At 34.2% G+C, this 21,436-nt stretch overlaps 1 protein-coding gene across 5 annotated transcripts in view; it reads right to left on the bottom strand.

Annotated features, from left to right (window-relative positions):
- Positions 1–274: 274 nt before the first annotated feature.
- CCNT2 (cyclin T2) overlaps positions 275–21,436 on the bottom strand; it is a 44,264-nt gene continuing 23,102 nt past the window's right edge. For 2 of the 5 annotated variants that reach the window (XM_041739468.1, XM_041739470.1), the window contains 7 exons: positions 20,613–20,741; positions 18,622–18,682; positions 16,195–16,257; positions 12,974–13,019; positions 11,192–11,355; positions 6,938–7,008; positions 275–6,422 (listed from right to left, as the gene is read on the bottom strand). In XM_041739468.1, coding sequence (XP_041595402.1) covers positions 4,995–6,422; positions 6,938–7,008; positions 11,192–11,355; positions 12,974–13,019; positions 16,195–16,257; positions 18,622–18,682; positions 20,613–20,741 — 1,962 coding nt within the window. In that variant the 3' untranslated portion in view covers positions 275–4,994. Of the gene's footprint in view, positions 6,423–6,937; positions 7,009–11,191; positions 11,356–12,654; positions 13,020–13,138; positions 16,258–18,621; positions 18,683–20,612; positions 20,742–21,436 lie in introns of those variants that run through there. The other 3 variants (XM_041739469.1, XM_041739471.1, XR_005985441.1) reach the window with 3 other exon arrangements.

Here is a 21,436-nt window from a genome sequence, read left to right as displayed (position 1 = left end):
AAACCTTAAACCTCACAACCCTACAAATAGGTACATTTTGTAGGTAAGGGAAATCAAGGCCCAAAGTCAAGTAATTCACCCAAGGATATCAGCTAAGTGGTGGGTCTGAGACTGGAATACGAACAATCTGAATGAACTCAAAGGTCATACTCCCTGATGATTTATGAAGTTACTCAGAAAGAGAAACTTACATTAAGACCTTATTTCCCATATTTCCCAGGGACTGAAAGTTATTTCTGATTCACATGAACAAGACATGATAGAGCCTTGGATTTACATTTTCAACAAATTTTATTAATTATTCCTTGTAATAGATACTGAGCTGAAATTCAATAACTAATTGAATTGATGCCTCATACACACATTCCTGTTGGATTTTCTATCAGCAAATACCTTATTCAATAGTCCTTGGGGGGTTTGGGGGTACATTCAGAAAATAAAATCCCAATCATTGCAGACAACAAATGAGTACATGTGAAGTTTTTCAAACCAAGTGAAGCTGCTTGAAAAACACACCTTAAAAGAATGTACTCATTACTTAACAAACAACAGGCAAATCAAACCAACTACTAAGCAAGTTTTAAGCGAGGCTTCCTCCCAAAAGTTGGAAACACAGGAAATTGGCCCTCAGAATTTCCTTTGGGATTAGAGGATCACAGCGAATGGGTTAACTCACCTTTATGAAAACAGAATTACTCCTAGCCACACAACCTTCAGTATATCTTGCTTATCAACCTATTCTAAAGAACCTGTCAAGTGAAAATAGAAACTAGTAAATTATATAGAACAGAAAAAGGAGTCAGAGAAGCAAAAGCTGGCTGTGCCAAAATCGACACTGTAGAATAAAAAATGGATGCGTGGCATCAGACTTAAATTATACTGAGCATTCCAGATCCACTGGCAAGATCATCTATATTATAAAGGCAAACTTCCCTTACAAAATAAGCAAACTTCTATTTGGCTTACAGAAATCAAATTTCAGATATTAATCTAATTGTGAATTCTCAAATTAATACATCGGTATCATAACTTGTACCCTAGGAGGACAGAGAGAGAATGTGCTGTTTTCCAACACAAAGATCCCCATCTAAACCAGCCTATCTTAAATACAAAGGCACACAAATACACGTAAGTATCATTCTGTGAGCTCAGTTAATGCAAATTTCCTGGATGTGGGATTAACTGACCCTTCATCTGGATAAATGCAGTTAGTGAACCCTACTGCCTCCCAAGAAAGCCTCTTGAGCAAGACTGCTAAATCAAGAATTCTTCACAAGAGCTCTCAATTTTTTCTCAGCAAAGAGATCTTAAAACTCACCTAGCAATTTAAGCACAGAAATAGCCAAGAAACAACTGCTTACTGTTTAGATAAAATTTGGGAATGGTGAGATATTTTGAGAATATAAGTCTTCCTTTAGAGCTACTACCATGTTAAAAACAACCACCACCACCCTTACTTATTTCCACAGTAAATGCAAAATACCCTAAAATATCTAACCAAACCCAAGATACTTCTACAGTACACAAGTCACGCAGTGGTTTATTTCTAAGGTTGGTTTCAGGAATAAGAATCAGCAACTTAAATTCTCAAGTATAACCAAAAAATGTGCTTAAAATGCTAGGAAAGGCAATTGGTAAGTAACAAAAACATTTAAAATTTGGTTCTCTGAAGTAGACCAGTCATTTAAGTTCAAGGAAGACAGACCAAAAAGATAAGGTATTCTATACCTAATTATAATCTGCTGGTTCAAAGTCATGCAAGCACCTCTCATGATATTCCACAAAAAACCACTGATGTACCATGGTAGAAACCTGGACTCAACAACTCTAACCAGAATGCATCTGCACACACAGAGAAAGATCAAGATGCACCTGTAATGCTTTCAAAGACAAACCTAAGAAATGAACCTCAGGTTCAACAACAAAAAGAAACTGGAACATTTTGTAAGGTCGTAATCACTAAAGGATAATCCCATCAGTTTGGTAAAGTAGGCCTCCAAAAATGTGTCAATGAAAAGACACTCTTGCTTTTTGGTTCTGAAAACATATCTTAAGTAGCTAAGGCAAATATTTAGGGGGCACAGTTCGATATTGGAAAACTATTAAAGAGGTAGAAGTAAAGCCTTTCTATGCAATGTGCTTCTGCATAAAGGTAACAAAACTATGATCTAGGGAAAAGACAACTGAAAAATGACTCACTCTTTTAAAGGATGTTTAAAGATAATGCTTTTTAATATTTCAAATATTAAAAAAATCTCATCAAAAATGTAAATCACCTTAACAGTACTTTGCACATGTGGAATTTCATATCTAAATCTGATGATACTATTTTGGTTTATTTATGGCTACTTACAAGAAGACTCAGTAATAATGTCCATTCATTGGAGTCTTTTTCTTTGGTTGAGCCTATTGGGACCAGGCTGATGAACTATTTTACGCAAATGAGATGGGGAAAGCAAATTAATGGTAGTATGAGTAATAGGGGTTTTCATTTAATGGAAATGAAACTTAAAAGGATTTTCATATTCAACCCCATGGTGGTTTTGGAAGCTATAATCCTGTTCCAGAGGTTAAAGAGTTTGAATAGCTCACACAATCCTGTACAAATTACAACTGGCTGCCCTTTAATAAATAAAGTCATTGTAAAGAATTACATTTACAGAGTGAAAAGTGAATACATAGCATTTCAAATTCAATTTTGGAAGTACTAATAAGTACTGACCCATAACAATATATACTAGCTACCTTTTAAACTGTCCATCATTAGCACCAATAAAGATTCAACAAAATTACCTTTATTCCCACATCTCAAAACAATTCTGCAAATTCTTAGTGAAGTTTAAGTATAGTCACAGACCTTAAATATTCACATTGTTTTCTATGTCATACTGAAAATAAGTTCACTACTTTTTTGGATATTCTTTACAAAATCTTATTAAAATTCCTGGTATTATCATCCCCAATTATACAGTAGCACGACCACCCTATGTCGTTTCACATGATAGCTCCTTAGAGGTTTCACATCTAAATTACCAAGAACAAAAACCCTTCCCGCCCTCATCTTGCACTCAGCTTAATTCTATACTAGTCCTTGGATTATGTACCACTGTAAAAGTATAACTGTATCAAAATTACCATGTTTATGGATACAATAATATGCCATACAGAGCAACAAAGTTACATGTAATGACAAAGATTACTAAAGTTATGCAAGACAAAGAACAAATGTTAGGACATGCTAGCTAGGAAAAGTCCCTAGAAAGAGGCTCCTAGTATCCTAAGTTCAAATAACATTGACAAAATAATGAACAATTATCTTAAAAAAAATTATAAAGCTACTGGCAAATTAGGTAATTGCTAAATAAAAGAGCACGAGATTAAATTCTCTAATATTTACAACTGCAACATACTTGAGTAAAATTACAATTGTGCACATATCAGTGGCTTTGTAACAAAAATAATTCATATACATAGAGGAAAAAATTAAGACAGTTTTCAGTTCAACAAAAGTTGAATTCACCCCATCTAAAGACACTCAACAGCTCAAAGATTTACCACAGATTAATTCAAGATTAGCTGATAAACTGGAGCCACATTACTGGTATTTAAGACAAATTTTAAACATAGTCTATTGTTTGTTCAGAAGTTAGATGACTGTGCAAACTTGACCTCAACAGGAATATACTGAGATGTGCAAACAAATGTAAAACCTCCACTAGCTTGTTTACCTGGAGGCTACCCCTTTTTTCTCAGTTTCCTGATAACAACCATAAGCTATAAATACAGGTACAATGCACAGTCAGTTATCTTTTCTTTTTATTTATTGTTAGAATATAAAAGAACTGAGAGAGCAACAGGTTTAATTTCATTTCTATAAGGAAGACTGCATTTACCTGAAAAAGAAATATGGCATCACACACAAACACACTTTGGGGGAGGAGTATGTTTAAGAATGTGTCATTCTGAACACTAAAGGAAAAGCAATCCCTGTTTACTGTTAAAATATGTAGTGTTAAAGTTCTTTATTTAAGAAAAAAACTTACTAATTCTTCACTATATAAGTTTTTGTGGATTTAGTTTTCAAATCACAGTAATCTACATAACCATTATTAACAGCTCTGTGTTTATAGTACTGCAACAAGCCAACAAACATTTCAAATGCACTTCACATCAAGAGTATGTAAACTTTATTTTTTCCTCTTCAAGCCTTCAGAAAATTAGGGGCTATTTCAGCAGCCAACCTGGTCAGAAGCTCTGAAGGCCAAAGTTCAGTGCCTCACAGTGTAAATAAATGACCATCTGTGGCACTGCATACCCATCTGGTAGTGAAGTGTCCCCCTTCAGTGGCTTCCAGTAAGGCCTAGAGTTTAAGGTTAACATGAAAAAGTGCCACCTTTGTTTTAGATTAGTGATGGACTCTGACAAAATAAAATAAAGTTATATTGTTATACTTACAAGCAGCTCCAATCCTGAGTATTTATGGTAATATCTAAACATACAAAAATGTATGTACATTTTTCTCCACTTTCTTGTAAACAGTTGTCAGTATACTGTTTTATCCCTTTATCATTGAAACATGCAAATCATACATACATACAAGTATAAATACACAAAAGAAAACAATTTACACCCATTCAAAAGCCAAGCAACAACAACAAAAAATAGCTACAGTATTCAAATTATAAATAATGAATGCTTGAGGCATCTTATATTCCTAGAAGCAGCCAGCCATTCATCCTAATGTTCTTAGCTGCAATTGTAGAAATACTGAGTTTTGCACCTTCCATGCTTTTACAGTATTTATAACACTATCATATGTGGAGATAAAGACTTGTTTACTATAATCTCTTCTTTTCAGAATGAAGAATAAAGCAGCACTTACAAATATTGAAGCAGTGGCAGCAACAGTTACCACTGCCAGATCAGGAGGAAGTTTTCCATTCTAACAATTTTTAAATTAAAAAAGTAAAGGAAAAATTGACCTAAACAAATGATTACATGTTCATTCCTTGGGCACTTAACAGCGAGTCCAGCATGTCGAATGTGTCTTTGTAGTCCATATGCTGGCTGTTTGTACTGTACTCGTGATTGACATCAGGACCGTTGGTCTCCACTGGCTTCTTGTCCAGTTTCACGAGGGTGCTGAGATGTCCGTAGCCCACCTGGTATGTGACAGGGGGAGGAGGGGGTAAGGGATGGTTAAAAACAGAGTTGTGAGAGGATATATACTGCTTAACAGAGGAGGAAGAACTAGATGAACTACCTGAACTTTTGGAACTTTTGCTCATTTTGGAGTGATGGTTGTGAGATGCATCATTGACATGCAGCTTCTTCCTTGAAGAGCTGGAACTAGAGGAAATGCCATCACTGCTCAGGCCGACAGGACTCCTCAGAACAGTGGGTGGTATTCCATCAGCACTGTGTTTACTGCCACCGCTGCTGCTGCCACTATGTGAGTGGGAATGCTTGTGACTGCTGGGGTGGTGGCGGTTGGAGGGATGGTCCTTGTGCTTCTCCTTATGGTCTCTGCTAACATGTGGACTTGAATGCTTGCTCTTCCCACTGCCCTCATCAGAAGAGCTGTGTCTTTCTGAGGAAGAAACCTTTATTTTCATTTTCAGTTCTTCTTTACTAGCATTCTTATCAGTGGGTGGTATTGGAATCCGTAACTTCAGTGATCCACTCTTTTCCTTCTTATCCGCCATGTATTTTTCAGGTTTTTCAGTATTTGTGATGGGAATTTTCATTTTAATGGGAGAAGTGACAGAACTGCTGCTGGCTGACTGTGACTGCACGTGTTTGTGTTGCTGTTCTACTTGGGCAGCTATATAATGATCCCTTACATCCAGATCAAGAGTTTCTAGCTTACGTTTTTCCCTATATTTATCTAAAGACATTTTCTGAGGAATTACTCCAGGAGTAGCAGAAATTGGCCCATGGTGTTTACTGCTCCCTGCTTTATGAGTATATTCTTGCTTAATGGATGAATGATCAGAAATTTTGTCAGGTCTATGATGTAATCCTGAATGCAGTGATATAGAAGGTCCCTGCTGGAAGTTGATGTTGTACTGGCTACCAGACAAAGATGTCTCTTGCTTCTGTGAATATATCTGTTCTGTCCTTGCTGATTCTTGATGTTGAGGCCATTCTTGGTGTGACGACAAACTGTAGGAGGTACTTGGCATTCCTGTTGCTAGCATTGACAAATTATCAGATGTATGGCTGTCTTGAACAGAGATATTTCCTGAATTTAGAGGTACTGGTGCAGGGAATGCTGATGTAGATGGTTTCTGAAAACTTGGGTTTGTAGGCACACCAGTTACACTATCTACTAAAATGGAATTCTGGACCAAAGATGAACCGAGAAGTGGAGTTTCTGAAACTTGTCCATCTACTTTTGGTTTCTTAGCCGCCTGATTAGCCTATTTAAATAAAACACAAAAGAAGCAATGACAGCAAAGGAATTTAATACAAATTTCCTTGCTTTATAAATTCTATGTACTAAATATATGCAAACAAAAATCACACCTGGGGTTCACGGCTTTATGCTGCCAGTAAATGAATGTCTTATTTACAGGCACAAAAGGCGGCTATAAAAGGTGGAAACCATCGGTTTCAGAATTAGATAAGGTTAAATCCAAGCCCAGCATTTGGGAAAGTAATTTAACTTGTCTAGGCTTTAATTTGCCCATTTGTAAAAATAAAAGAGAATATTTTCATTATAATCATTGTGAGAATTAAACAAAAAATTTATAAAGTACTTAACAAAGTCCACTGGACATAGCAGTTGAATAAACTCTGAGTGTATGCAGCTTATGTACACTGTAATCATTTAGGAAATAAGAACATTTAACCAAAAAATTAAGACTGGTTAGCTATGTAACTGTTAGATAAGCAACACACTGATATTCTATTAAAACCCTGCCAATTCTCTTACCCTCCAGTTTCGAATCCTCTTCAACCTACTAGGTGTTTTCTCCAATATTTGTAGAAACTCATGTGTTAGCTCTAAAAATAAAATTTAAATTTAAAACTTAGAAGGTGTCTTTAGAATTTATATTTCTCTCAAGTGGGCAATATTAAAAAGGGGCCTCATGAGTTCATGTACTTCACTGTCATCTTTCTAATTCAACTTTCAGCAAATAAAGAAGTCGACAGGGATCTGAACTGCTATTTACAAAGATGAATCCTTAAAAAAAATAATTTCTCTTTCCCTCCACCCCCATGCTTACTCAGAATTTCTGGAAAATTTGGTAGCATTAAAAGATACCCTCCTAATTGAAAATCATTTGGTCAACATTATAGTAATAATCATTGCAGGCAAGATCCATCAAGAGATTCTTTAAAATTAATGGACAAAAGTTTGAGAAAAGTAAGATATTTGTATAACCCTAAAATACCTTCCTCAAGATATTTAATTACAAAGAGAAGAATAGTAACTTTACAATGGAAAAGCGCAGCAGATATCACCTTAACCAAGTAATCACAGTTATCATTACCAGTAATAAGATCTACTCCTTGAAAAGCAAACCCCTTGATATATGGTATACCCCCCTGATAAGATACCTTACAGAGTAAGGTATAACCCATTTCCCATTTCTTTCTCTTTTTAAAAGATTTTATTTATTTATTCATCAGAGACACAGAGAGAGGCAGAGACATAGGCAGAGGGAGAAGCAGGCTCCCTCCCAAGGAGCCTGATATAGGACTTGATCCCAGGATCCTGGGATCCCGATCTGAGCTCAAGGTAGATACTCAACCACTGAGCCACCCAGGTGCACCCTGCTTCCCATTTCTGTGGTATTCTTGCCAAAAATGCGTAATTCCAATCTAATATTGAGAAACATTAAACCCCAATCGAGGAACATTCTATAAAATAAGTAACCATTATTTTCCAAAGTGTCAAGGTCATAAAAGAATATAAAAGATAGAAAAATCGGTATAATTTGGAGGAGATTTGGGGGCAGCCCCGGTGGCTCAGCGGTTTAGCGTCTACCTTCAGCCCAGGGCGTGATCCTGGAGTCTCAGGATCGAGTCCCACGTCAGGCTCCCTGCGTGGAGCCTGCTTCTCCCTCTGCCTGTGTCTCTGCCTCTCTCTCTCTCTCTCTCTCTCTCTCTGTGTCTGTCATGAATAAATAAAATCTTAAAAAAAAAAATTGGAGGAGATTTAAGGGGCTTGTCAAGCAAATGCAACACGGGATCCCAGAATAGAAAAGCTGAGGACATCAAATAAAACCTGTAGTTTAGGTAATAGTATTGTACCAATGTTAATTTCTTGGTTTTGATAGTCATGTATGTATGTAAGATGTTCACAGAAAACCCAGTAAAAGGTATAAAACTGTACTATCTTGTAACTTAAGTTTAAAATTATTTCAAAGCTAAACAAAAATTCCTCCACCTATACCCATAGCCTCTTAGTAATTATTACCATTAACATATTAGTAAAACCACCCTCGGTCATATATTTTTAACTCGTTTTTTCCCTTAAATTTAGGATGGGGATGACTTCCTTTCCCAAGGTGGTATGGTTATGATGAATTCTACTTTCCAACCTCAAAATAGTGCCATTAATAAAGCTACTGACCACTCAAGACAAACATACCAGTCAAATGAATTACAGTATCATGTAATATTAATGCAAATTCCATAGAGGCTACATAGATTTATTATTTTTAGTACACATAGTAAGCTTCTCTGTAAACTATTCTAGGCAAATATGCCAAGATTGATAATGGAAATTCAGACAATACAGAATTTTTCTTGAAGCAAAAAATATGCAAAAACTCGGCACTTATGTTCATAAGCTGTGACAACTAAAACTTGCTCAACATTCATTAACTTTTACATCCAGTTTGAAAACAATCTAATGCCTGGACTACTGTATTTCCTAATTTGAAAAATTCCCACTTTTCTATACTTTGAACACAAATCTAGCAGATACATAATACTTTTGAATCCAAAATTAACAAGAAATTATTTTGATTTAACAGCTTGGTTGTCAAAGATTAAATGTAGATAGTTTCCGGTCTAAAACTTGCCTATATAGCAGGCACAAAATGTAAGTTTTGTTTTTATTTTCTTACTGAATTTTATAGTGGAGGATCAAAAGAATCTGTCAAATAATCACTAATACATTAGTAATGTGCACAAAAATCACAGTATGATGCTTAAAACAGAGACTCCCCCCCCCCAAAGTTAGGATACAGAAAAAAATTCAAAATGCAAAAAACACACAAAGGTTTGTTGTATCATAAATTATGAAAAAAATTATAACTGCAAAACAAAATTATAACTGCAAAACAACAAGAAACGTTACAGATAGGCCAAGTCCAAGCCAATGCTGTTTCTACAACAGTCATTAAATGAATTATTTTAGTGAACACTGATGCTTAAACACCAGGCTGAAATTCAGATATATCTTCAACTGTTACTTTTTTTCTTTTTTTTTTTGGTGACCAAAACACAGAGAAAGACTGCTTTATGAGATGCTGAAATTGTCAATGTCTTAAATGTCCTAGATTCCTACTCAATGGCTCTTCAAATGAATAACAAACTGGAGCCTTTTCAGAATGGAAGCAGAAGGATCATTTAAATGGCCCCTGCTGTGTCAAAAAAACTTTAGATATAATTTAAAAGCACTGTTAAGAGGCAGATTACTTGCTTTTTGTGAACTTTGTTTTAGGATCAAGTACATAAACTATTTTTATTCAGATTATACCTACTTTATCTTATCTGTTAACTGCTGAAGTAAGAGATGGTGGCATAGATAACCTAATTTTCAAGTCAAAAGAAAAATAGCCCCCAATGGCTTTAGAAGACGCCATTTTCAACTCATTGAAGATTTCCTTCTCTCTTGTTAAACTATAAAAAAAACCTCTGGCAATGTAAGAAAAAGAACATAATTATGTGGCAGTAATATAGCATGAGATACTCTGCAAGAAATTTTTCAAGGGAAAAACCCCTGAAAATTAAGAGATCTACAAAGGAAGCATATTTTACCAGAAATGTAGACAAACCACTGCAATTATGACCTGTACCTTGTGTATGTAAAACAAAGTTTTATTGGAACCCAGTCATACCCATTCATTTACAGACTGCCTATGGCTCCTTTCTTTCTAGCTACAGTGGTTGAGTTGTATAGTTGGCATAGATAGAAGGGCTCATAAATCCTGAAAAACTTACTATTTGGCCCTTCACAGAAAAGAAACATCTAGGTTACAGAAACATGTTGAGATTTTACTAGAAGATCACATATGAAACCTAGAAAGGTCTCTATGTAGAAGACGTCCTCAGTAGCAACAGGTATAAATCCTATTTTCCCATTAGCTTCAATTTTGCAACAGAAGTTTAGCGAAAGTCCACAAAAATAAGCTGAAAACCTAACATACCAGTTTAAGTGTATTTTTGGTAAGAAGTGCAATCTATTTCCCTTTCTGAAATCTACAGTACTTGGTTAAATAAAATGTCTTACTCCTCAAGAATCTCTACCTCTGGTCAGCTTCTCTTATATCTTACCAGAGAAATTTCTTATTTGGAGACTCAATTCCAAGGTCACAATTTATAGAATTTGTATGCTGATTTTATTCATACTTAATGCAAGGCAATAATGACAAACGTCACTAGAGTGGGACTACAGAGCAAGGAATATTACCCTGAGATACCTTTATTTCAATGCTTCACATGTACTACAAGTTATAACCGACTTTGAGATTCTTGTACTACCAACCTATACCATTATAAATCATATATATATATTTTAAAAATCCTGAAAGAGCTTTGATGTTCATTGGTGGTTAAAATATGTTCAAGTTTTTAATTATTTATTTTTTTCAAGTTTTTTTTCTTCGTTTAGGCTAACGAATCCTTATTTTTATCCTATTCATTTGACTATGTAATTATGTTTTTAAATTAAAATGTTAAAATGAACTTATAGTTAGTTATGTTTTTAAGGAGTCTCTTAACTCTTAAAACACAAACTGAAATATTAATAGTTGAAGAGATACCTGGGATTAATATCAAAATAACTAAAGAGTTCCAGAAGGGGAGACATTGGAGTGGCCAGAATTGGTAACTGTTCACTTAAGTATAAACCTACAGGGATTCACTCTTTTTCAAACCTATACAAAAGTAGGCAGAATTTTTCCATAATAAAAAATGTTTTCAATGTAAAGAGATTTTTTAAGCTACTTACCATCTAGTAATTCTAGAGTAACCGTAGGATCCACATATTCCCACCAATGTTTTCCATCAGTTGACACAGGAATCTCCCAATTGGACCATTTGCAAGCCAAATGAATACATACACATGCTATCACTGTTGGTTTGTACTGAAGACAGAAGGTGGTAAGGTGCAGACTGTTGTAGAGCAGGTTTGAAAACGAAGAACCATAGTAATTCAAATATGTAAAACAAAGAAAAATATTTCCCAGTAAGATTAAAGCAAAAACAGAGGTTTTTTTCTATAAGTCTAGAGTACAAAACCTTATTTTATTAAACTAAAAACTAGCACTAGAGTTATAAAATTTTAATACTAAAAACCTACATAAATTATGAACATTATCCATATTCTGACTCCCCAAGAGCATTATAGTAATATCTTATTACTGTTAATACATTAATATTTCTAAATTTTGAAGTAGTTTACTTTTTTATAAAAGGAGGGGAAGACAGTATATTTTCAATAATCAGCATAAACAAGTATAACATTTTAATTTTTTGTAGTCTTTTTGTTTCTTATGTAATGCCATGGCAAAAGAGTAAAGAAAAAGTAGAAGACTGTAAAACTGACAAAGTAATTTCAACATCACATTATAGAATCAAGTAAGAATCAGGAATCCTACCATCTGATGTGAGGTAACATAGTTCTCAAGTCAAAGAGAATCTAACCCTGATCTATATAAACCTCTGCCTCCTTTTTGGCGAAGCCACAGAGAAAACTTACCTTTTGGTGAAAAGCTGCAAGGCCCAATGCTGCCATACACTAGAAGAATGCTATCTTTCTCCTATTATATGCCCCAAACTGGGCACATAACATGTGACAACTAGCCTTTTCTAACCAATGTTTTATATTTAGTACTTTCTTTTTTGTTGTTCAAAATTTCTAGGGATAGAGATTAAATTCCAACAACATATACCTAAGAAAATATATTGGCATTTGCCAATCCAATGTTTTACATAAAACTTAACAGTGTCACAAGAAATTGAGGACCACACAATGCTAGTTTGGTCCCCTCCTCCCGAATGACCCATTAAAAAAACAAATTTACGGCATTAATATAATTAACCCAGAACAGAATTATGTATTAGATATTAAAGGCTTTAAAAAAGTTATTCTTTCATTTCTGCTCAGAATTGATGAAAATGTTTATCAACTGCAAACCCACACCATTTTTTATGTAAAATGAAAAGGAAGTAAGTTTTTTTAAAGTAAAAATTGTACTTATGCAAATCTAGGCACTGACAGGACTTGGCTACTTCTGATTTACAACTAGTATTATCTGGGCATTATCTGGAAAAACAACCCAAGTTATATAAATTTTATTTATTAAAAAATACTTTAATGATTATTTTAAAGTTAAGATTGGATCAATGTGAAATTTTAAAAAATATTGTCATTTAACTATAATTGTAAACTAGAAATAGCTTTATACTTACCAAGTTGCTCGAATTTCTACGTTAAGTTTAGCTCTTTGTAATCTTTAGCTGCTATTCAGGCTACCAATTTTAGACTTATGCACTCACAAATCGAGAATATGTCATCAGAAAGCACCACTACACTTCACAATGTGCATTTAACCCCTCTGTGCCAAAAGTCCCTTGTACAATACACCGCAAAGCAGACAGGAAGGTACCACCACAGTAGATGGTCCAGTCTCCTGTTGCAACAAGGGTAAGAGACACATTGAGGGGGCCCTGCATTAAAGGAAGCTATAGTGTGCTACAACAGTGCAACAAAGAGGGTCAGGATAACAACCTGTTGGTAGCCATGAAATAGGATGTCTGTGCCAAATCCTTGCTTGCTGTAAGAAAAGAAAAAAAAACGAAGACAATACTATCAGCTTTATTGTGCTACCATCAAAAAGTTCTCAACACAACAAAAACTTCAAAGTTTTGTACACAAAAAGTAAATTTTACTTACTACTTACAAATATCACAAGAGCGCCATCATTTTCTATACTACTGAAAATCTTCAACAACATTCACTCAAATGTTTCTTGCTATCCCCCAAAGATCTGAGAAACAAGCCGATTTGCTTTTAGCTAGCCAGTTACAAGGGCTAAACTTGTTACTAAGTTAAGCATCTAGTCAGCTAAAAGTTGCAATAAAGCATTCTCCTGGATTTAAAAAAAAAAAAAAAGAAGAAGAAGAAGAAGAAAAGATTTTGAAGTCTAATACAAAATACAAAGAGTTGCCTGCCAGACTTAATCCTCAGTCATCATATTTAAGTTGGCTTAAGTACTTCCATCCAAAGAAAAGAAAACAAAACAAACCCCCACCCCCCAAACTCAAGAGAGCACAAACTGCCCAGTTTTTCATGCTACTAAGCAACAACAAGGAATAAACAACCTAGAAACATCCTAAGGGTATAGATATAGAAAACTACACTGAATATATATTTTTTTATAGAATCCAATTGTCAACTTTAGAAAAGATATAAGTACTCTAGGGAATCAGGATGCTTCAGCACTGGTCCCCAAAGGAAAAGCAAATTTTAACTAGCTTTTAAGACATTGAAATTGAAAACAGTACCCCGCTCACTTTATCTGTATCGTATTCTTCCCAATAGGGATTCTGGTGCTATAATTTCCCCTTTTCCCCCAATTACATTCATAATCATTGATGTACCTTATCCCTCTGCTCACCTAGGATCAGTTTACCTCAACTCACCCCTCTCTAACAGGCCTATTTTTTTCATGGCACCTGTAATCCCTGCTGCCCCTTGTGGATCACCAACATAAGGGATACAAAAGGGATTTGGGCTTAGCAGAGTTGTGCTAAGGAAGAGTGTCAAAGCATCAGATGTCTTGGAGGCAGTGTGACTTATGTATGGCATTCTTTCCTGGTGGGGAGGGAAGGAGAAATCACAGAAATGAAAGGTCCCTGTAAAATGACATTAGCCAATTCTGCAGCAAAGTAGCATAATATCGATTTTCTCATCTCCAGAGGGGGTGGGACAGGGGGAGAAGAATTTTAAAGAAACCAAACCATTTACCACCCCCATATCCCCAAAGAATCAAAATATGTAGAGAAGGAAGTAAAAATAATTTTAAATTGCCATAGCAGTTTTCACCTCAGAATATATCTAAATTTAATAACCTATCAACAGTGTGCAATAGAGGAAGAATGTAGGAAAAATGTTCTTTTGTTAGCTGAAAATTTTAACAGAGCAAAGAAAAACAGACACCAAACATGAAAGAATGTTTTTAAATGGAGTGAGATGTAAACTATAGTTACCTGAAATGTTAGTCAGACAAAATGGAAGTTAAACATATGTAAGATTTGTACTAAAATTTAAGACTCGGTCACATTTTAACCATTAACAACAAAAAATTAAGATTTAAATGTTCTGCTTTGGATAAAACCTCAAATTTCTAGTTTTTGTGAGTTTTTAAAAAACTTACTATCCAACTCTGCAAATGAATGCACTTGATGTCTCTAGCTTTAGATATAGGGGAACATGCAAAAAAAGCTACTGAATTCTGATTAAGGATCTTTAAGGATGACTCAAATTTCACAATGATATTAATCTGAAAATCCAGTTTCATCTCGAAGTACATATATATATATATATTTTAATCTATAAAAATATCTTTTTTGCTATCTTTTTTTCATTAGGCTTAAAGGAAAGTTACATGGACTCCTCATTATTCTGACCAAACAGCTTATTCTTTCAAGTTTATAGGAAAACTACTCTAACTTTTCCTTCATTCAAACAAATACACTAGTTACCTACATAATTCTATACTACATGGTAATTCTGGGGATAAAAATAAGCTCTAAATTATATTCTGGTAACCATGAACTACAGGAACCATAATTAATTATGTTCTATGAGTCATAACATGTACTAGCTATTAGGATCATGTACTAGCTACTAGAATCAACTGGACTTTCAGAAGTCCAGTTCTTTTTTTTTTTTAGAAGTCCAGTTCTTAACAACAACACTGTAACAAAAGATTTGTTTTAAATATAGCCATTAACATATGAATTCAATTTAAAATGAATAAATAAACTTAAAATATTCAGATAAACACTAAAAAAACAAAGCAAAGCCCTTATTAGTCTTACCCATTTTGTTTAGAATAAACCTAAAGAAGTCTGGGGGTAAAAGAATGAAATTGCAGAGTCTCATTTTCAAAAAGTAACAGAAAAAGGCACAATGAAGGTTCCAAGCGTTTCTTCTTAGTACATTAACACTTCAAATGGGAAACAGCAAAGTAGAAGTAGTGTAACAACATGCAACTACTTAAAGAATATTTCTAGGGATACAAGAACAGATACATAGGATTCATTAACAAGAGTAGAAAAATGTGTACCACATGCTTTATAAATAGTAAAGCAAACAATACAAAAAGTTCCTACTCCTGTTTTAAAAGGTTTAATAGGCACATCACATGCTGTCTGTAGCATACTATTTCCCTATTACACACACAAAGGAAATTATTTTCAGTAATGCTGAAGAACTTTGAAAAATGCATTAAGTCAATTTTGTTCAAATGAATATGGGGAAAATATTTCCAAAATGGCAAATCTGCTAAGACAATTTTTATCTGAAAGATCTGAGGGTGGCCTCCAAATTCTTAAATTATAATAATTGTTTAGAAGTCAATGAAAGTTTGAGATAGACCAGAAATTTTCTGCATGTATATATTGATGGCCAACTTCTTAAATATTAAATGAAATGAGAATGGCTTAGCCCAATGGGGAGGTAGGATAAAGTCTTAATATTTGGAAGCCCTCCAATTTTTAGTGAACAGAAATTCTCCCGTAAGTTTATTTATTTTTCTCCTGTAAGTTTAAAGGAAGCTAATTCACCAGGTAGAACTACATACAGAAGTAGATGAATAGGTAGATGGAGAACACCAAAAGATGTTGTTTCAAAACATTTCTCCCATTTTAATAAAACTCATTCAAATCAACTATAGACAATAAAAAGCATTAGTACTTAATTTAGAAGTTTCAAAGATCACTTACCTCTTACTAACTGGGTACATTTCACCACATCTGTGTGTGGATGTTCAATGGTGATCTCAAAACCTGAAATGAAAAGCACTTTTTTCCCAATCACTTACCACACTACAATACTTGCCTGAGAAATGTCATTCATCAGCACAACCATACATGTGTAATATACTATTCATTATTAAAAAGATCCAAAGACAAAATTATTTTCTGTTACTGATAATGCTCATTATACTTTCAATGACAAGAAATAATTTCTTCTCAGAAACAATGTTCCATTTAATGAAAATTGGTAACAGTTACTTATAGATTGGGGTGATGCTTATTAAAAATTCAGAGTAAGTTTGAGATTACCCTAAGGTTAAAAACAAACTAAAATTATGGAAATTACAACTATTACGCAAAGAATTCAACTATGTAACATATTTGTAAAATGTATTCCAACTCTTTCAGAAGATGTAAACAGGGTATTCTCATAAATATAATCCCTGAGCTACAGTGGGAGAAAAGGCCTTTTGGGATGCCTGGGTGGCTCAGCAGTTGAGCGTCTGCCTTAGACTCAGGCCGTGATCCTAGAGTTCCGGGATCAAGTCCCACATCAGGCTCCAGCAGGGAGCCTGCTTCTCCCTCTGCCTGTGTCTCTCATGAACAAATACATAAATAGATCTTAAAAAAAAAAAAAAAAAAAAAAAAGACCTTTTAAATGTTTATAGTCCTCTTATTTTCTTAGTATTTAGTATGCCATAGATCAAAGGGTTCCAACCAGTTAGATTATAACTACATTTCACTGATAATATAAATTATTAAAACAAATGAATCGGGATGCCTGGGTGGCTCAACAGTTGAGCATCTATCTGCCTTTGGCCCAGGGCGTGATCCCAGAGTCCTGGGATTGAGTTCTGCACCGGGCTACCTGCATGGAGCCTGTTTCTCCCTCTGCCTACGTCTCTGCCCCTCTCTCTTTCTAGGTCTCTCATAAATAAATAAAATCTTTAAAATAAAAGAATCTGTGGCCTCAAGATTCTTTAAATCACTGTTTTTAAAACCAAAGATAAAATGCTGAAAGAGCTTTCAATGTCTAATCAGCCGTTAGGTAGGGTAGGGTTTTTCCTTTTTTTTAAAAAGTGGAGGTCACATCTAGTGTCTTCAGCAGAAGTAAATGAATAACATCCTAACAAAGGGGTAATGTAGATCTCTAAAATTGTTGTGTGATCTATTTATATTCCTACTGTAATTAAACCTGCAAAATCACACTTTAATCAAAACCACAGAAGTATACTTTATAAATTCTAACATTTCCCTTAAAATAATCTAATTTTCCTTTTAACCTTTATTACGCAAATCTTTCTAAATTTCAATTTGTTGTTGTTTTTGTTTTCATTGAGTTCAATTTGCCAACATATAGTATAACACCCAGTGCTCATCCCGTCAAGTGCCCTCCTTAGTGCCCATCACCCAGATACCCCAACCCCCAGACCACCTCCCCTTCTGCAACCTTTTGTTTGTTTCCCAGGGTTAGGAGTCTCTCATGGTTTGTTTCCCTATCTAAATTTCATATTCATAGAATTTTATATAATAAATGCAGTAACATGCTAAATCATTAGATTTGGAGAACAAGACTCCTATTTTTGTATCTTTTTATACTATAAAAACATCAAGCAAGCTACTTTTATAAAAAAATAAAAAAAGTATGTCATGATGGGAGACTATGATTATCACACCTCTCTTCAACGACTAGGAATGGAGTAATAAATAACTACCATAGTGAATAATGGTTACTTCTAATGCATACACTATGTGGTACATGTTATTTATACACTCTTATCTTCAACTTCACAATGTTAAGGCAGACATATGCACAATGGAGGTATGAAAGGTAAAACAACTTTGCTGAATTTTACAAAGCAAGTCAAAGGCCTACAGACTTTTAAACCAAGATCTCCATAAAGGCCATGTTACTCCCATCACACACTGCTAAATTCTTCCTGAAGTAATCTATGACTTCGCACAAGACAAAATTCCTTAGGTCTCAATTTCCACAATGATAAAGTGAAAGATTAGAATAATCTTTAGCAATCACTTAAATTGCAGAAAACTTGCAGACGATATAACTTTTAGAAAAGGATGATCAACGTTTAAATAACTGTGTCACATTAAAAGTGTGATAAATTCATTAAATACTGACTATAAGTCAGAATATTTGCACACACTATAATCATATGCAATCTTTCACAATGAAAACTATGTTTACCATTCAATTAATTATGCCAAATGAAATTAAAAAAAAAAAAAAAAAAGGTTTCCTAATAACCAGGCAATACCATTCTGGTCCCATACCTTGTTTTAAAACGACACTTTCTTCAATGATAAAATTATTCCATCTTTAGAATACTTTACTGTAGAGCACACATAAAAACAGTATCTGACATAAATACATACCTAGGGTTTGTAGCATTATGGTTTCAAGTAAAACCAGTTCTTGAGTCTGTTGAAGGTAAGCCTGTCAGGTAAAAATAATAACATTAAAATAATTAAGATAAACACTACTAGACTATGGGACCACTGAATCTCATAAAAATTACAGACAGATTACAAAAGAACCAGAGTAGTTTGGAAACATAAAGGAAATAAATTGAGGGTGACAGAGAAATCCTATTTTCTGCAACCAATCGAAACTGAATTACTTCTAATATAGAATATGTAAGCAAGGTAAAACAAAAAACAACAAAACCCCTAAAAAGACAACAATAACATGAAAGGAGGTAGAGCTTAACTTAAAGTAACACTGTCCAGCCTATAACATAAAACTTCACATGGGCACTGGTGCTTCAAGACACTTAAGATAGGCAGCACCTCTTCAGGTAAGAACACTAAATTCAAACCTGCCTGCAGAGAAAAGGCATATCAACTCAGTCTAAGATATTTCATGTGGCAATTCCTTGATGGTCAGAGTAAGTCAGTGAGTTCTTTTTTACAAACTTTCTGTCTTCAGAAAAGACAAAATACAATCAAAGCAAAGCCTCAAATCTCTAGATTAAAACACTTTGGATGTAAAATACCAAAAGAATTTATCGTACACCCACAGGGAAATAGAGGACCTTCTCTTTCAACTTCAACAAATCATTCCCCTAGGGCAATTACTCTGGGAATAAAGAGTATGAAAAATTTCTACCATTATCAAATTTCTTAAATTATGACAACTAAGTAAGGCGATTAAAATAATACATCATATCTAAATATTCAAGTAAGGATATGCTGCTAAACTCAGAGTGAAAAGCACCTTTCTGTCTCATTATGAAAAGGTCACTAAGATGATTTTTTTAAAAACATAGATTTCTATTATTTGAATAATATCAAGTATTTATCAAAAATAATTCTGAATTTTTAAAGTTAATAAAAATTAGAACAATCTCTGAATAATCAGTCTTTATTACCAAATGATTACATTAGTATCTCACTCAAAACCAACATGTAAGATAAAACTTGTCAATAAAAACTCAGATATATTTTTAAAAAGTCAGATATACTTAATCTGGACCTTAGATTGAACTAAATGAAAGTGAACTGATACAATCTAGCACTCATTCAGTAGTTAAAAGTTCCTGATAAAGGAACACATCCATAATACAAATGCTGGGAAAGTGAATTTAAAGGTCTAGGGATCCCTGGGTGGCTCAGAGGTTTAGCGCCTGCCTTTGGCCCAGGGCGCGATCCTGGAGTCCTGGGATCGAGTCCTGCATTGGGCTCCCGGCATGGAGCTTGCTTCTCCCTCTGTGTACTGCCTCTCTCTCTCTCTCTCTCTCTCTCTCTCAAATAAGTCTATTAAAAAAAAAAAAAAAAAGTCTAGAATTCTACCTTCTGTTATAACACTTTAAAATGGCACTTTCAAACAAGGTCTGTTAAAATGTTGATGATGAACAAGTTCTTCAAAACTTGCATTACTCTTAACGAAAATTAAAATACGAAAAAGAAAACCCCTCTCGTGAAACCATAGTAAAATAGCATCTTTATGTGTCAGTATCAGAGAGATAACTATTGGTATACATGCATTAACCAAGGAACAACTCTGTATAATTACTATTTACTGATCTAGGGACAAGTCCAGAGGTTTTTCTTTCCTTTTCTTTTTTTTTTTTTCATTGCTGACAATTTTATAGGGTTATCTCTGGTCTCAAATGGACCCAAACAAGGAGGTGATAGGACTTACCCTCTACATATACCATAGGTTTGCTGTGAGGATAATCAGCAAAACATGAAACACTTGTAAACCACCCTTGAATCATAACCTTAACATGATTCAGAATGACACTGAAATTCATGTACATACACAAAATGTTTTGTTAGATTACTCCCTGGTTATTATATTCCTAAATGATAAAAGAAATAATCAGCAGTTGGAAGGCAACACCAATTGAATTATTTTTACATACATCACATTTAGTATCCAGCAGTGGCTCTAGAGGATGAAGACAAGCATGTGCTACTTTGATAACATGTTCAAGTTTTCGAGCCTGTTCTTCCACTTTTGCAGCCAAAAATAATGCGGTAGGTGATATTATCTGCAGAAAAGATAAGAATTTGATGATTTAAAAGTAAAAAATTTTGGAAAAACCTTCTACTTTCTAAGGGAGGGGCGTGCAAGGAAGGAATGTAGTTTTAAAAGTATAAATTGTGAGTTAGGCTATAACAAAATTGATATATAAGAGTTTTAATAAAGTGATTCATTAAATAGAACTAGTTACCTTAGTCTATAAAACCTGCTTTACTTGTTTTGCAAACAGAATACCAAAGAGAAGAAGGAAAAAGACTTCTACTTGGGCTAACTAAAAGAAACTTTATATCATATATTAATGTTTATTGTAGATGTAAAGGGGTAAAAAAAAAAAAACTCAAGCAAAATAAAGCCATAGTTTTAAAAAATATGAATCGTAGATAAATATACCCAGATTTTCCTTCGTTTTAGTTATAGCCACTACTTTCTAGGGTTCTTTTAAATGAATCAACAATTCATTGTGTGGCTAAGAGCTATACAATATTGCCTTTGGGACAGAAAAAGGTTCTATAAGGCAAAGATTTGGAAGATTTGGAATGTGAAATTGCCACCTAGTGTCTCTATTACTTCACTACAGCAGTATTAAAAGTGGCTTTTTAAAACCAGGACATAACATGTAAGATAAATCAATAGAGTAGAAACATTGCCAACAGGAGAGCAAGAAGTAAGCAATTTTTTTTAGCTTTAGTAAGTTTTATGTTC

Source organism: Vulpes lagopus, chromosome 24 (genome assembly GCF_018345385.1).
Source record: "Vulpes lagopus strain Blue_001 chromosome 24, ASM1834538v1, whole genome shotgun sequence".
NCBI lineage: Eukaryota > Metazoa > Chordata > Mammalia > Carnivora > Canidae > Vulpes > Vulpes lagopus.
Note: the sequence above shows the minus strand (reverse complement) of the source record. Positions and strands in the feature narration are given on the sequence as shown.